Source organism: Xyrauchen texanus, chromosome 32, assembly GCF_025860055.1.
Source record: "Xyrauchen texanus isolate HMW12.3.18 chromosome 32, RBS_HiC_50CHRs, whole genome shotgun sequence".
Taxonomy (NCBI): domain Eukaryota; kingdom Metazoa; phylum Chordata; class Actinopteri; order Cypriniformes; family Catostomidae; genus Xyrauchen; species Xyrauchen texanus.
In genome coordinates this window covers 29,835,265-29,852,149 of record NC_068307.1, presented here as the reverse complement: position 1 = coordinate 29,852,149, position 16,885 = coordinate 29,835,265, and the positions used below count along the sequence as shown (strand labels likewise).

The following is a 16,885-nucleotide window of genomic DNA, read 5'->3' as shown; positions in this document are numbered from 1 at the left end:
CACAAACACACACATGACGGTCATGTCCGTAAACGATCTCTCTCTCCTGCACCATCCTCCTCGGTCGGCCTTTATCCCTCTCGGAGGCTTGATTAGCCTGATACGGGACCAGTTGTGTATGATCATGCCCTCCGCCCTGCCACATTCCTCCCTCGTTCTCTCAGGCTGGGGAACCTCCGCTGGACATACATCCCCCTCTTTCCCTGGGGAGGGGCATGCCTTCCGCCCTGTCTGCCGGCAGGTCATCCCCGTCTACCTGGATGAAGGAGGGGATGGAAACAGAAATAATTTAAAAGGGGGGTACTTCCTGTAACAGTGTAGTACCCCCCAAAAAAACACTGTAAAATTTAAAAGAGAGGGAAAAGGCCAACGCGGAGCGGCAGTGGGAGAGAGAGATGAAAAAAAAACGTACTTGCCGGTTCTCCGATACACCGTCACATGGTCCTCGATCACTCCTCCACCCTCTCAGGCGGACCGGAGTCAGACCCACGACCCCCGGCGGACAGAACGCCCCTCCAGCGTTCCCGGCGACTCTTTGGGACACTCCTCCGCCCCCTCATAAATGTTTGTTTTAGTGGCAAGAAAACTGATTCGCTGTCAACAGCAATGGAATGGCTTCCATGAATGTCATTTATAAACGTTACTAGGCAACCAGTAGTGGGAACACCCACTAGCGACTTCACCGCCAGCCACTGGCGACCTGCAGCGATAAAGTCGCTGGCAGTGTGAACGCAGCTGAAGGCGGACTCTTTAATACGTCATTTTATACTCTGAGAGTTAAAGTCAAACTTGTCGCTAAAATGATGTCCTTGTCCATTGTGAATATTCAGTGGAGCTGAGTACGAAGCACCGCCCACACAGAGTTCACTGCCAAACCAACGAAGCTCCGCCCCCTTGGTTACCGTTATTCGCTCTGACAAGCTTTCTAGAACTTTCCATAGGAATGAATGGGAGATTTCAGTGAATGGTGCAGTTTTTGGCCGAGTATTCCCACAAACTGAATGGGTATTATTCTTATGTGGACCGGAGTGAAGAATGACATTGCAAAGTAATTAAATAGCTAATTTACTCCATAATGTGATTTAAGAACTAGATACTCGATCAGAATTGAACCAAACGATTATCAGTCACTTGAAAAGAGAAAAACATTATAAAGACCTGAATCAATACATCATTGAATTAACAAGTTATTAGCTTCATTTAGATTTAGCTTGGACCAAATGTAGCTGTCATTATACATTTGGGAATGAGGACTGACACAGTTTAATCCGTTTATTTAAAGATTAGAAAAGACAGTCTGGATACCTCGTGTCTCTATTTGAAGTGACCCAGCAACCATTTTTTTTTTCTCCATATTTTTGGATAACTTCTATAAAATTTCACTTGGCGTTACTCACACGTGACTCCTGCTGGAAAACGGCAAACGCTTGTCAGAGACAACGGCGGACAGTTTTTAAGATGGGATTGGCCAGTAACACATTTAAGGCATAGAGAAGTGTCACAAGTGTCTCATCATTGTCAGGAGTGGCAAAAATGTGATTTTGGACCTTTTAGAAAAACTTTTCACTGTTTAGACTCAAAATAATCAAGGGCGACTCATCTAGAATAAAGGGATCACACTGTCATCAACCAATTCATGTAAAAACATTGTCTACAAAAAGATAAAAATACAGAAGAGGGATTATTAAACTGAACATATCCTCACATGTGTTCAGTATGATGTTATGTGTATTTATCCGATTGAATGAACCATACACAGCATTATTTATTAATGGTGGTCTTTTCGTGTTTTTCTGTAGCTTGGAGATTTTTATTTGGAGCTTCACTGGGATTTTCAAAGCTGGGGTGAGTTCATTTATATTCATGTACAGATTAAACATCTTGTGGTGCAAATATAATATCAGATTCTCAGCAGGGTTTGTACTGGCTAAACCCAGTATTGTTTTAAGGATGTTAGTGAATATCTGTCCACCGAGTTAGCTGATCATGTCAGGACGGGTCACAGAGCGAACCTCAGCGGGATTGTTTACAGTGTTGAGGTCATCTTTGTGGGTGTGGCCTTTATGTGTGCACACAAACACGCCCCCTGCTGGTCTGATTAATGATGAAGTATTAGATCGTCTTGTGATGGTTTATAATGGTTTCTAATATAAAGAAAATTAAAAAATAGTGGTATATGTGACTGAATTTATGAAAGTCAATGTTGTGATGGAATAATCTGCAGGTTTCTGTATATTACTCACATGTTCAGTGTGCTGATGGATAAGATTGTGAATGTGTGTTTAATTCTCTCAGTGCCTTTACTGTCACGGATTTTGCCATCTGACACCTGCAAGATCTACAAACAGGGTATTAATATCCGGTAAGTTTCACAAACGTGTTGTTTTGTCCTCTAAATGTGAGTCAGTTGCTGGGTTTCCATCCAAAATGTTTAGCATTTTTTGAGCACATTTCTAAAAATTTGACTTAAGAAAATATTTGTTTGAATTGTTGTGCGTTTCCATCCACTACGTACTGCGCATTATCACGAGGGAGCCGCTGAATGACCTCTCCCTGCTTTGGGATCAGTTTTATTTGCAAGAATGGATCAAGTATCTCATTTTATTTAATGCATCGCAGAATAAGTGTAATATCTGATATAATGTGGGCTGAAATCGCTGCGATGCGCACACACACACACACACACACACACACACCGCCAGTCTCCGCATACCGGGGAGTGCACGGCTGCACGCTCTCAAAACTGTTCTGGCGGATTGTGAGGACCCACGTTATCGTCCAGCTGTGGGTTAAACACTTCCGAATGACAAGCGCGATTATGTGCCAAGGTCGGACCTTTCGGTGGGCTCGTCACATCAAGCTATCGCACACTCATAACTCATGATGAATGGTCAAAACCCATCATCGGTTTGCGAATAAACCGTTTGCATCACTATGACAAGGAGGTGGGTGTGGCCGGGACGTGACTATGCACGCCCGGCCCCCAATCGGGCTAATCAGCCGAGGAGAGGGATGCAACGAGATGTGGCAGGTCAGGAGAGAGAGAGAGAGCTACAGGCAGCGGCCCTGTACGTGTTGATGTTTTTGTTAACGTTGTGATCCATTTGGGACGATCGCAAAAACGTATACCCTTCAAATGTTTTAAGTCTACGTTTACGTACTCTCAGGCATATGAGGTATCGTTTGAAAGCTTAGAATCTGAACTTTTCAAAGAGAACAATCCCTCCTGCATTTATGTTACATAAAATAAAAAACTATCTCCTGAAAACATCCACATCGCAAATAAGCGCCACCTAGAGGTCATATGGTGGAACTATTAATATGAATATAAAAGTCTTTCAAATAGCACTTAAATAGAGATGTCATATATCAAATTAAACCTCTCATTCTCATGAATATGACTGTACAGTTTGTTTTATTGCACTAATATCACAGTTTGAACGATTTTCAATAGGCTCACCAAGTGAAATATGATTTCTGTAAGACATCAAATACAAACATCCCATTAATGCACAGATAACTGCTGATGTAAGCCCCAAATAGCTAAAATTGTTATGAAAAAATGTACATTTCGTTTGGCAGGTAGTCCAGAGTATGTGTAAATGGCTTTTAAATTTAAATGTGTGAAAACCTTCATTTTTTCGTTTTTCCATAGTAAAAATGACAACATAACCATTAGACTGTGTTTAAGCTGAACTTACCTGAAGAGTCACCTTTCGTCATCTGTGTGTTTGTGTGCTAGTTTGGACACTACGCTAATTGATTTCACGGATATGAAGTGCCAGCGAGGAGACCTGAGCTTCATCTTCAGCGGCGACGCGGTTCCCTCAGAGTCCTTCGTAGTTCTCGACAACGAACAGAAGGTTTATCAGAGGATACATCACGAGGCACGTGCTTCATCAGGAGTTGATCAAGAGGGTTAAGCACACAAGTGTATTTGGTTGTGTGTGATAATCGTTGTATTGTGTGTGTTGTTTCAGGAATCAGAGATGGAGACCGAGGAAGAGGTGGACATCTTAATGAGCAGTGATGTTTACTCCGCAACACTGTCCACTAAATCCATCACCTTCTCACGGTCGCAGACGGGCTGGCTCTTCCGAGAGGACAAAACGGTTGGTGTCTCCAGTGTACTAGTGTAAATGAATCATTTATTAAATGTGAAGTGTGCCGCTAGCTTCACCAAACCGAATAAAGTGCAACAGTTAAACATTCCATGAATCTTTCCGTTGGGGAATTGATTTTTAATGATGACTTGGGGCTGATACATGCGTCAACGCAGATGCATCTTGCAACGCAAGCTTGATTTCACACATCGTAGCATTCTAAAACATGTTTGACCACAATTCATAACTTAACGCAACTACGCGTTGCATTCTCAGCATTGCCACAAGAGGCGCTATAGTGAGATTAATGGGAACAGTCCTGTTTAATGAAGGAAACTCTATCACCCCCTTGAGTACTGAGGTGTGTTAACGCAAAAACGCACCTTAACCTCAAACGCTGGAGCATTTTGAACGTTTGAACTGTAGGTGGCGCTCTAACACATTATACCCCTCACAGATGTGAACTGTAGGTGGCGCTCTAACACATTATACCCCTCACAGATGTGAACTGTAGGGGGCGCTCTAACACATTATACCCCTCACAGATGTGAACTGTAGGGGGCGCTCTAACACATTTTACCCCTCACAGATGTGAACTGTAGGGGGCGCTCTAACACATTATACCCCTCACAGATGTGAACTGTAGGGAGCTCTAACACATTATACCCCTCACAGATGTGAACTGTAGGGGGCGCTCTAACACATTTTACCCCTCACAGATGTGAACTGTAGGGGGCTCTAACGCATTATCACCCCTCACAGATGTGAACTGTAGGGGCGCTCTAACGCATTTTACCCCTCACAGATGTGAACTGTAGGGGGCGCTCTAACACATTATACCCCTCACAGATGTGAACTGTAGGGGGCTCTAACACATTATACCCCTCACAGATGTGAACTGTAGGGGGCTCTAACACATTTTACCCCTCACAGATGTGAACTGTAGGGGGCGCTCTAACACATTATACCCCTCACAGATGTGAACTGTAGGGGGCGCTCTAACACATTATACCCCTCACAGATGTGAACTGTAGGGGGCGCTCTAACACATTATATCCCTCACAGATGTGCTCGTCCATAGACATTCAGTCTAATGTTCAGTTCAAGCAACATCCTCATTATTTAATTGAATATCTCGACCTCTGAGTGGACTACAAGCTCAATCCAAGTATCAGCAATAGTCGGTAACATATTTTCCCGATGATTTGTTTAGCATACTTTGTTGTACATCTGTACATCTAAGATATAACATTGGATTATTCACACAAGCAAGCTCAAAGACAAAAACAATGGCTCATTTTGAAGAAAACGACCTAAAGGAAAAGCAGGTATAAGTGTTTATCTATTTGGGGCTTACAGCAGCAGTGATCGGAGCATAAAGAGACATTTGTATCTGATGACTTGTAATTCTTTTGAAATTCTTTCGAACTGTGGTATTAAGGCAAAAATATAAACTATACAGTCACATTAATGAGAATGAGAGCTTTCATTTGATATATGACTTGTCCATTCAGGTCCTGTATGTGAAGGACTTTTATTTTCATATTAATATTTCTTCCCCATTACCTCTAGGGGGCGCTAATTTTCACCGTGAATGATTTCAGGCCTTATTTTGTTATTTTATGTAACATAAATGCAAAACTGAAGGTGTTCTATGAAAAATTCAGATTCTAAGCTTTCAAATGATACCTCATATGGCTGACTTATGTATACAGGGACTTTAAAGTTTTAAGACTTTAAATTAAAGTCCACGTTAAGCGGACCTCGTGTTTTATGAAATCCCTAAGGAAACAATGTATGGGAAAAATACTACCGGAAACAAGACGGTTGAAAACTGTTGCGCTCTATTGCAAAAATAATCACTTGTTTCCTAAACACGCCTACAACCCCATTCTGCCATCCATCATTAGTCCAACTGACAGTCCCGACCCAAACTCAAGCCATTGGTTGAGTCAGATGTTGGCATGTTGACATGTTCAGAAGGTCAATGGATTACTGATAGTGACTGAACATTAAACTAACAAACGAGAAAGTATTTTAACATCCAGAAATGTACACACCTTTAAAATAAAACATCCCGTTGGAGACATTTGAGGTGTTTGTTGAGCTGGATTGTTTCATTCTGTTTGGGCCGTTGGATGCGATCTGAAAGGAAATTGAGTTTCTCATTGGTTGCCATAGGAACGGGTGGGGAATTTCCTGGCGGATTTCTACATGGTGAACGGTCTGGTTCTGGAGTCCAGGAAGAGACGAGAGCACTTGAGTGAAGAGGACATTCTGAGGAACAAGGCCATCATGGAGAGCTTCAGTAAAGGAGGAAACCTCATCGAACAGACCTTTGAGGTGAGCTCCGTCCCCGGGCCACTCTCTTTAGTGGTTAACATGGTTACATGGCATAAATTAGGGCCATGGAAATGTTCTGAAATGTTGTGTTGACCGATTAGCAATGTCCTGGGAACCGCTCCATTATCTTCAGAGAATTTACAAATGCCATTTGTTTTTAGATTTGTTTTTTAGCTTTTGCCATTTGGATCAGTGTCAGTATTGTTTTTTTAGGGTTGCTGACAGCACTTGTTTTCCACGATTATAAAACTGGGTCAGCCACATTACTGCACATCACACAACACAATTCCCACAAACGTGCCCAACCCATGGACGTTCGCCAATGAAGATTATTTTCATGAAAAGTGTTGACTGAATGTGCTCTGCCCAGCTCGTTTGAGTTTAGCTTTGTGTTCAATAGTGCTGTCAGTTCAGCATCTAACATCACGGACTAACTTGTGTCTCAAAGGTGCTTCTCATCATCATCACTGTAGAACTTCAAAGGAATAGTTCACCTAAAAAAACTCACACGAGTTGCTGTGAACGAGCTTCTCTAGTAGCGCTCATGACCGCACAATGGACGTCAAGATTTTAACTGTAAAATGACTTCAATTCTTTTGCGTATGCTTTCAGACATCTTGGAATATGATGCATGAGACACATGGACCACTTTTATGATATTTTGAGTCCTTTTTAAAGGTGCTATATGTTATATATTTACTCATAATAATATATCATTAAATCATATTATGTCCTTAGAGAGTTAGGAAACATGCTAAGTTGAAATACTAGCTTCTCCAATATCAATGCTACAGCCTGTATATTCTACTTTGAAGTTTCAATTCCAGGCCGTAATTTCTGTTTATGTTTTGGTCTGTGTGATCCCGCCCACTGCCCACTCACCAATAGTATTTCGACACCGCCGGGTTGCCAGATTTGAAACCAGTTAGCAGGCAAACAACACTGCGTGCTGCAGCAATGGATCAGAGCCATCAAACGAACTTGATCAGAGATAACAGATTCCACACGACCTAAAAATCCTCGCCATCCGTCTAAACACCACCATGACCAGAGGTGTAGTAAAACAAGGATTAATATGGGTGATGTCTTTGGAACATGGAGACAACTTAAAGCACAGAAATCCTTTAAAATGGACGCGGAGTTGGATAATTTGCGTGTCAACATTCTGGCATCCCGCATGAGCTTCGTGTCTGGGGTGGGGCACACAGCTCTCCGATATTTAGAATTTGGACTGCAGCACCCATTTCAAACGCTTGTTGTCAATCTTACAAATAGCACCTTTAAAATCTGGAGCTTTTTTGGTCTGCTGCCTGCAATTTTTCACTCCCAAATTTAAAAGCTCATCTTTCACACATACAGTGGACTAATTGTAAAATAATTGCCCTCTGCCAGATTACAAGAAATGGTTACAATAATGAATCAATAATATTGTTTATTTATATACATATTAGGGCTATTGATTTATGCGTGAATTCAGTGCGATTAATTAAAAAAAAACACATTAAAAACATTAACGCAATTAATCATGTCCCTAGACCGTCATATCGGATATTCCTGAGCAATTGCAGCTTGTAGTTCCACGTGTTTTCTCCAGGGGGCAGTAGGTGAAACTCCAGCTGTATAGACAACACACATCTTATCCAGAGAACAAACCACCCTCACCGACAGCAGACAGCACAAGATGAGGACATGTTCTTGTGTTCAAACACATCGACATAGCGAACAAAAAACGTATGTTTATGACTCGACGCAACCAAAGTGAGACGCTCCAAAAGTGTCTGTCTGACGCAGGTGTACATTGACGCGTCCTTAAACAAGCCCTTATAATAAATCTATTTCAAACAGATTGACGAGTTCAATTGCAGAATAGAGCGATGTTAACTGCTCTCATAAGTGTGGTTTGTTCTCTGTATAAGCTGCATGTTGCCTGTACAGCTGGAGTTTCGCTTACTGCCCCCTGGAGAAAACACGTGGAACTACAACCTTGAATTGATATATGGAAGGAATATCTCTTATTATGGTCCGTGGACATGATTAATCGGGTTCATTTTTATATAATCACACCGAATGAACTTGTTAATTCGACAGCCCTAATATATATATTATATATATATACACTTGCATATTATTTTCAATTATTAAAATATAACTATTTCTAATTATTTAATCATTATATATTGAATTTTTATTTGAGGGGCTTTCTCAGCAATTATTTTTACATGAGATCAGTTGCGATTAATTTGATTAAAAACTTTAATTGATTGAAAGCCATAGTACACACAAATGTTTAAGATCTCATGATGAACATAAATAAATAAAAATACCAAATAATCTGTTTTAAGTTTGTTAGCATGTAATTCTGGTTCTGTTTAATCTCTCTGCATAGAGTCTTATTTTATTCCTCTAGATGGCAGCAAGTACAAGAAAAACAAAGTTTTCCTCGATCACCTTCATCACAATACACAGATCTGAAATGTAGGTGGCGCTCAACACAGAAAAGCACTCCAAAAGCTGTCCAGCCATTTTCGGATGGCTTGCATGTTTCACACAGTCTTATCATATATTTTGACAACTTAATTGTCTTGCAGCTCAATCTAGGGGTCGTTGTAAACATGAGATCCTCAGCTTTGCGAAGATATAAAACATTTCATTATCAATAGTTGATACTCATACTCATACTCATTTCGGTTCCCGTCGCTGTTCGACTGACTGACCGGTTGTTATGTGTGTGTACTCCTGCAAAGTAACGGGTTGGGCGGATAACGAGCCTAAACGGAAAAATACTCCTTAAAATTCGGTAAAAGCGTCCATCTTGGTGAGACATTCATAAACGGTCTTTTATGTCTAGTGAATGTAAACCGTTGGACAAAACGCAAACTTGTATCAATATGTTGGACTTGAAGTGCACAAGTAACATCATAGACCTTCCGCTGTCTAGTGTGTCGTTAATATTAATCAAACAACAAAATAGCCAAATTAATCCATATGGAATCAGAAGTCGAGAGCTTGTGAATTGGATGGTGAACTGTATCAATCTCTCTGATTCTGTCCTGGGAATGTCTTCGAAAGGATTGGGATTCATGTTTGGGATAGAAAGTACGACTGCTCATTTTAGTAGTTGACGAGTCATTGTTACCTTATGTAAATGAATCTCCACACGCTGTACAACATCATCAGTCATGTGCGCACTTCAACACGTGCACCTATAGAATAGTTTATCTCTGGTTTCCTCTTCTGGCGATGAACTTGTATTACGGTTCTAGCATCTCTAAATGATGGCATTTTTATGATTATTGATTCTTCTCTCTTTAATTTGATAGCCGGTGAGACGTCAGTCACTGACCCCTCCATCTCCAAACACTATCTCCTGGGAGGAGTACATCACTGCAGAGACGGGCAAGTAAGTCTGCCCTCCTTCATCATGAACATACTCCCGTTAAACACGTGAGGACGGGGCACAAATGGACCTTTAAGCCAGCGGTCACACTAGACTTTGAGCCTGTGAATCAATTAATCCCAAAAAACAAATATTATATTCAATATTTCAGCGTCTTGTGCATTTATCATCGCCCAAGAGTGTAAGTCATCATCGGTGCTTGGCACACATCCAAAGATCGAATGTTCATTTTAGCGTTCCAATGTGCGTTATCATCTTAAATTCGACAAGTACTCAAATTTCTAATTTTAATTGTTCAACCCTAGTGCAAAGTGTAGTGTGATCACAGCTTTAGTCATGAGCCGTGTTGAGTGTAATTGGATTACAAAGTAACTAGTTACTGTAATCTAATTACTTTAAGGCACAAAAAGTAGTGTAACACAGTACATTTAAAAATAAATTTAATCAAGAGTACAGTTACGGACTTTCAGTGAAATTAACTAATTTTAAGTACATTACTTGTGATACAAATATATAATTAGCATGTGATGTGAATTCCTACGTTTATACACTCACCTAAAGGATTATTAGGAACACCTGTTCAATTTCTCATTAACGCAATTATCTAATCAACCAATCACATGGCAGTTGCTTCAATGCATTTAGGGGTGTGGTCCTGGTCAAGACAATCTCCTGAACTCCAAACTGAATGTCAGAATGGGAAAGAAAGGTGATTTAAGCAATTTTGAGCGTGGCATGGTTGTTGGTGCCAGACGGGCCGGTCTGAGTATTTCACAATCTGCTCAGTTACTGGGATTTTCACGCACAACCATTTCTAGGGTTTACAAAGAATGGTGTGAAAAGGAAAAACATCCAGTATCGCGGCAGTCCTGTGGGCTGAAAATGCCTTGTTGATGCTAGAGGTCAGAGGAGAATGGGCCGACTGATTCAAGCTGATAGAAGAGCAACTTTGCCTGAAATAACCACTCGTTACAACCGAGGTATGCAGCAAAGCATTTGTGAAGCCACAACACGCACAACCTTGAGGCGGATGGGCTACAACAGCAGAAGACCCCACCGGGTACCACTCATCTCCACTACAAATAGGAAAAAGAGGCTACAATTTGCAAGAGCTCACCAAAATTGGACAGTTGAAGACTGGAAAAATGTTGCCTGGTCTGATGAGTCTCGATTTCTGTTGAGACATTCAGATGGTAGAGTCAGAATTTGGCGTAAACAGAATGAGAACATGGATCCATCATGCCTTGTTACCACTGTGCAGGCTGGTGGTGGTGGTGTAATGGTGTGGGGGATGTTTTCTTGGCACACTTTAGGCCCCTTAGTGCCAATTGGGCATCGTTTAAATGCCACGGCCTACCTGAGCATTGTTTCTGACCATGTCCATCCCTTTATGGCCACCATGTACCCATCCTCTGATGGCTACTTCCAGCAGGATAATGCACCATGTCACAAAGCTCGAATCATTTCAAATTGGTTTCTTGAACATGACAATGAGTTCACTGCACTAAAATGGCCCCCACAGTCACCAGATCTCAACCCAATAGAGCATCTTTGGGATGTGGTGGAACGGGAGCTTCGTGCCCTGGATGTGCATCCCACAAATCTCCATCAACTGCAAGATGCTATCTTATCAATATGGGCCAACATTTCTAAAGAATGCTTTCAGCACCTTGTTGAATCAATGCCACGTAGAATTAAGGCAGTTCTGAAGGCGAAAGGGGGTCAAACACAGTATTAGTATGTGTTCCTAATAATCCTTTAGGTGTGTGTATGTACATCTGTTTCTGTGACAGCTGAAGGCTGTGTGACATGAACAAGGAGGAAACACATTTTAAATTTGAGAAGAAAAACAAAAAAAAATCTCTAAATCTGAGGCCATGGTTCTCAGCAGGAAACCGATGGAGTGCGTACTCCAGGTAGGGAATGAGGTTTTGCCCCAAGTGAAGGAGTTCAAGTACCTCTGGGTCTTGTTCACGAGTGAGGGACAATGGAGCGGGAGGTTGGCCGGAGAATCGGGGCAGCAGGGGCGGTATTGCACTCGCTCTATCGCACCGTTGTCACGAAAAGAGAGCTGAGCCGAAGGCAAAGCTCTCGATCTACCGATCAATTTTCGTTCCTACCCTCACCTATGGTCATGAAGGTTGGGTCATGACCGAAAGAACTAGGTCGCGAGTACAAGCGGCCGAAATGGGCTTCCTCAGAAGGGTGGCGGGCTTCTCCATTAGAGATAGGGTGAGGAGCTCAGTCATCCGTGAGGAGCTCGGAGTAGAGCCGCTGCTCCTTTGCGTGGAAAGGAGTCAGTTGAGGTGGTTTGGGCATCTGGTAAGGATGCCCCCTGGCCGCCTCCCTAGGGAGGTGTTTCAGGCACGTCCAGCTGGGAGGAGGCCTCTGGGAAGACCCAGGATTAGGTGGAGAGATTACATCTCCACACTGGCCTGAGAACGCCTCGGGGTCCCCCAGTCAGAGCTGGTTAATGTGGCTCGGGATAGGGAAGTTTGGCGCCCCCTGCTGGAGCAGATGCCCCCGCGACCCGACTTCGGATAAGCGGTTGAAGATAGATGGATGGAACCAAAATTTTTTTGTGACGAGTGTTTTAAAAAGGAACTTAAAAGTAAAATAATTAGTAATCTGATTACTTTCAATGAAGTAATCAGTAAAGTAACCTGATTACAAATTTGGAGAAGTAGTTAGGAATTTGTTTGCATGCTTTAGGCGTGAAATTGACTACAAAAGAGCATCACAATGCAGTCTTATCGTATGGGCACGGTTGACTATACATTATGCACGTGACGTATCGACCCGCGGAAAAACAAAGTATTCCCGAGTCTTTACACATGCGGTTTAATGGCACAGACATTTGAAGGAAACTCTAGTGCCTTCTTGAGGACTGAGGTGTGTTACTGCCTATGTCTACTGATTGCACTGCATTGGCCAAACATTTGCATTCTTGCGTTGAGGAAGTTTCCGGCCTTAATATGTCAGAACAGGATGATGAAACGAGTTTCTGAAAGCACATATACTTTGGCCTTTGTTGTTGATTCTCAGGATGTTGCTTGTCTTCTCAGAGCTCCTCATCTCGGCCGAGAGCTCGTGTGCAAAGAGAGCAAGAAGAACTTTAAAGCAACGGTGGCCATGAGTCAAGACTTTCCCCTGGGCATCGAGTCGTAAGTGTGAAAGGAAATATATTAGTCAGATTTTCTAACTGCAGTATGATGCTGTATGAGATGGGCCGTCTTTGTCTTTCTGTGCAGGTTGTTAAATGTTTTGGAGGTGATCGCACCTTTCAAGCACTTCAATAAACTCAGAGAATTTGTACAAATGAAACTCCCGCCTGGATTTCCTGTCAAATTAGGTAAACGCAGATGCATACACCACTTTCAGCACTCACTGTTTCATGCTGCACACACGACTCGTTGTCTCCAATGACCCCAACTGTGAGTTTAAAATCAATAAAGTAGATTTCAGTGGAGAATGTCTCACTCAGGACGTAAGAAGGACATTTGTTCTCCATCTAGTGGGATTTTAAGAACTAAATGAAACTCATTAGTGAATCTGAAGCAAGCCACACTTAAACCTTTTATTTGTGCTGCTGCAGATGTTCATTCGCTGTACTTGAATCATTACAATTGCTGGAATTTGTGCTTTTGCTTATTCTTTAAAAACATCCTCTGAAACGTGGACAAGTGATCGTCTCACCTCATGATTTGTTCTTCGGGATTATAATATACTGATTTTACTCTCATCGATAACCACAAAAGCTCCTCATGGATTCGTTTTGCAGTTGTTGTGTAATTCCAAGGAAATGAGCAGCTCAAAGAAGAATCTCTAAAATAAACTCATGCTTCGGTAAATCAAAATTATTAGAAAAAAAGTCATGAATTTTATCTCAAGTTTTTACTTTTTATCTAAAAATTTTGACTTTTTAATGTTATTATTACAATATCTCATAATTAAGACTTTATTTCAAAATATTAAATTTACTCAACTTTTTATTTCATAATTTTGACTTAAAATATAAACTTTTGTCATTATGAGTTATGTGATAATTTTACATTTAATATTATATATTTAATATCTCAAAATGTAGTTTTTATCTAAATTTTGACTTTTCATCTCAAAATATTTGTTTTATCTCGTAATTTTTACTATTTATCTAAAATTTGTTTGACCTTTTTATCATTATTTTGACCTTTTATCTCATAATTTAAACCATCACAGATTTTGCCTTTTTAATCTCATTTTTTTATTTTTATCTCAAACTTTTGACTTTTTGTCACATAATTTTGACTCATCACAAAATATAAAATTTGGACTTTTTATCATAATTTTTATTTCTCAATTTTTAGTTTTTATTTAAAATGTTTTACTTTTCATCACAAAATATTAAATTATGTAAAAACTTTTTATCTCAAAATTTGTACTTTTTATATCATAATATAAAGAGAGTTTTCATCTCAATGTTGAATTTTTCATAATTATCTCGTAATTATGATATTTTAGCATTATGACATAATTTTGATTTACCAAAGCTCCATTTTGTCCTATGTGGTGGAAATGGGCTTCTATACATAATATAGCGCAACCGTGCCCACCCACTTTTTCAGCCATCTTGTTTCCGGAAGTATTTTTTTTCTATATCGTGTGCCATGAATCAAACCTGAGGTGAATCACAACATCACAAACTTTGATTTGAAGCAAAAAAATATTTGAGAATCAGTTAAAAATACAAAGACACAAGACTGTGTACTTAACCGTATTTAATGAGGGAATGAACTACAATCCCATGATGCATTGCAAATGATGAGAAAATATATAAGACTATCAATTTAAATTTGTTGTATGTAAGTATAGAAACAATAGCCTGCTTTATATTTATTGCAAGATATTCAGAGTCCTATAGCTGCAGAGCTCTTCTCTTAGTGGATCTTCCTGTTGAGGATTATGGGTAGTGTAGTTCTTCTCCAGGAATTCCACTATTAAACTAATTATTTAAAAATAACACAGACTGATGTCTTCAACAGAAGCATATACCATCGATTAACAAACTCAGAGCTCATGGTGGGTCTGTTTATAATTAAAAATAAATGTTCTATGGAGAAAATAAATGGGATTTTTCCATCCAGAAACAGACTGTTGCGCTCGATCATGATCATTCCTACACGAACTGAACGCAGCATTAGTACGAGTGTCTTCTCTATGTTACAGTGATGATGATGATGATGATGATGTCATTCTCTTCCCTAGACATCCCCGTGTTCCCCACCATCACGGCCACCGTGACCTTTCAGGAGTTCCGTTACGATGAGTTCGACCAGTCCATTTTTACGATTCCTAGTGACTATAAAGAGGATCCCAGTCGTTTCCCAGACCTCTGAGCTGCTGTGTCTCACCGTCTCCATCCTCAGTCCCCGTCTTACCAACACCTCCCTTTGGTTACTTTTGAGTCCAATATAAGTCACGAGACGTCTGCAGATGGAAACGAACAGGTTTCATTTAGGAACTACTTTACATAATATGGACATAAAGGGATCGTGAACTGACACCGATAATGGAACCAGTCGAGGAACGCCTTGGACGTCCGGGTCTTTTGGAAATATGGCATTATAAGTTATGACATGAGCCTCGTTTTCATCTATATCTTTGTGCAACTGTTACTAACACTTAAAGGACACGTGTATATTTAGGAAGGCGTCTGTATATGATTTGAACTGTATGAAAGCGGTCACAGAATACAATATATATGTCATTTCTACAGATAAGAGAAGCCTTTCTTTGTGCAAGTTGTAAATAGGATTTCTTTTCCCAGTTCTTTTGTTTATGGTAGCAGTGAATCACATTTTGTTGCTCAGATCTGTTTAATGCTTTCGCACATTTAATAACGAATGAACAGGGCCAGAGTTTAATGTAGCATATATGTTTAGATGGATTTAAGTAGTTGCGGTGACTGGAGCCCATCGGTGGATGCAAATAATTGGTTTCACTTTATTTTCAGCTTGATGGATGTAAATATATTAAAATGAAACATTCTCCACATGTATAACTGACACGTATGTTCACTGAGATATTAGTGTTTCCAGACACGTTGAGTAATGGCGCTGGGGAAATCATGAGCTTGCGTCGTCTTCACACCAGCAGTGTCCTGTTGGAGAATTGGGCATTTTCTGTTCCTTTTGTGTTTCCTCTTCAGAATCGAAACAAGCTGCAACACTTCTATATCCCACTACTGGCTAGTGTGGAAAACTTGTGTGTTTTGATTTTTTTTCTATTTTATTTCTACACTTTTCCAGTGTCTTTGATTTTAGTTTCGCTTTATGCCTTGAAAACTCCCCAGATTTTCTCCCTGTTGTACAGCGGGACCCTTGTATGAACCTGCTGGACTTTTACATGACAAATTGTAATGAATAAAATGTCCATGTATTAAACGACATGTATTAAGGGGGTTGTTTTGTCCAGGTGGTCACACCAAATAGTCTGTTTTACTCTTTGTTTTGGTCTAATTAGCAAGATTCTCTTATAATTTGTGTAAAATATTTTAAGAATGATTTATAAACTCAAACCCGTGACATCTGGTTGGTTTATAGGAATGTTGATTCAGGAAAATGTAAATCCAGACAACATTTGATAAGACTAGAATAAAAATATTTTTTTTATTATTTTATGGTCTTAAAAGCTTAAATATATGTAGCCTACACTGCTTTTTATTAAACGGTGCACTCCACATGTTTATGTAATAATTATTCTGATTACAGGCGGCAATCTCTGAAATTCTGTCCGTTACGATCAGGGACTAAAAACAGTTCCAGGAACAAAAAAAAACAAAAACAAATGACAGTTTTTGCCGAATGTAACCGGAAAGAGGAACAATGTCCCTTTTTATATTGCTCTGGAATGAAAATGTAATTTTTAAATGTTTATAACCATTTAACCCTTTAAGCTCTGAAGGTGTTTTTAAAGATTTCCTGTTTCAGTGACATCCCCATAATTAAAGACTTATAACTCAATAAAAATAAAAATAAAAATAAGGAGAGTCGAGTGTTTGGTA

General features: G+C 40.2%; 1 protein-coding gene across 1 annotated transcript in view; it reads left to right on the top strand.

The window, feature by feature from the left end:
* The window catches only part of LOC127626119 (ankyrin repeat domain-containing protein 13C-like), a 31,120-nt gene extending 14,235 nt beyond the window's left edge, over window positions 1-16,885 (top strand). Inside the window, exons 5-13 of the mRNA XM_052101686.1 lie at window positions 1,800-1,845; window positions 2,296-2,362; window positions 3,743-3,887; window positions 3,981-4,112; window positions 6,285-6,446; window positions 9,767-9,846; window positions 12,909-13,007; window positions 13,095-13,195; window positions 15,088-16,885. Of these exons, the coding sequence (XP_051957646.1) occupies window positions 1,800-1,845; window positions 2,296-2,362; window positions 3,743-3,887; window positions 3,981-4,112; window positions 6,285-6,446; window positions 9,767-9,846; window positions 12,909-13,007; window positions 13,095-13,195; window positions 15,088-15,218 (963 nt within the window). The 3' untranslated portion in view covers window positions 15,219-16,885. The remainder of the gene's footprint in view (window positions 1-1,799; window positions 1,846-2,295; window positions 2,363-3,742; window positions 3,888-3,980; window positions 4,113-6,284; window positions 6,447-9,766; window positions 9,847-12,908; window positions 13,008-13,094; window positions 13,196-15,087) is intronic.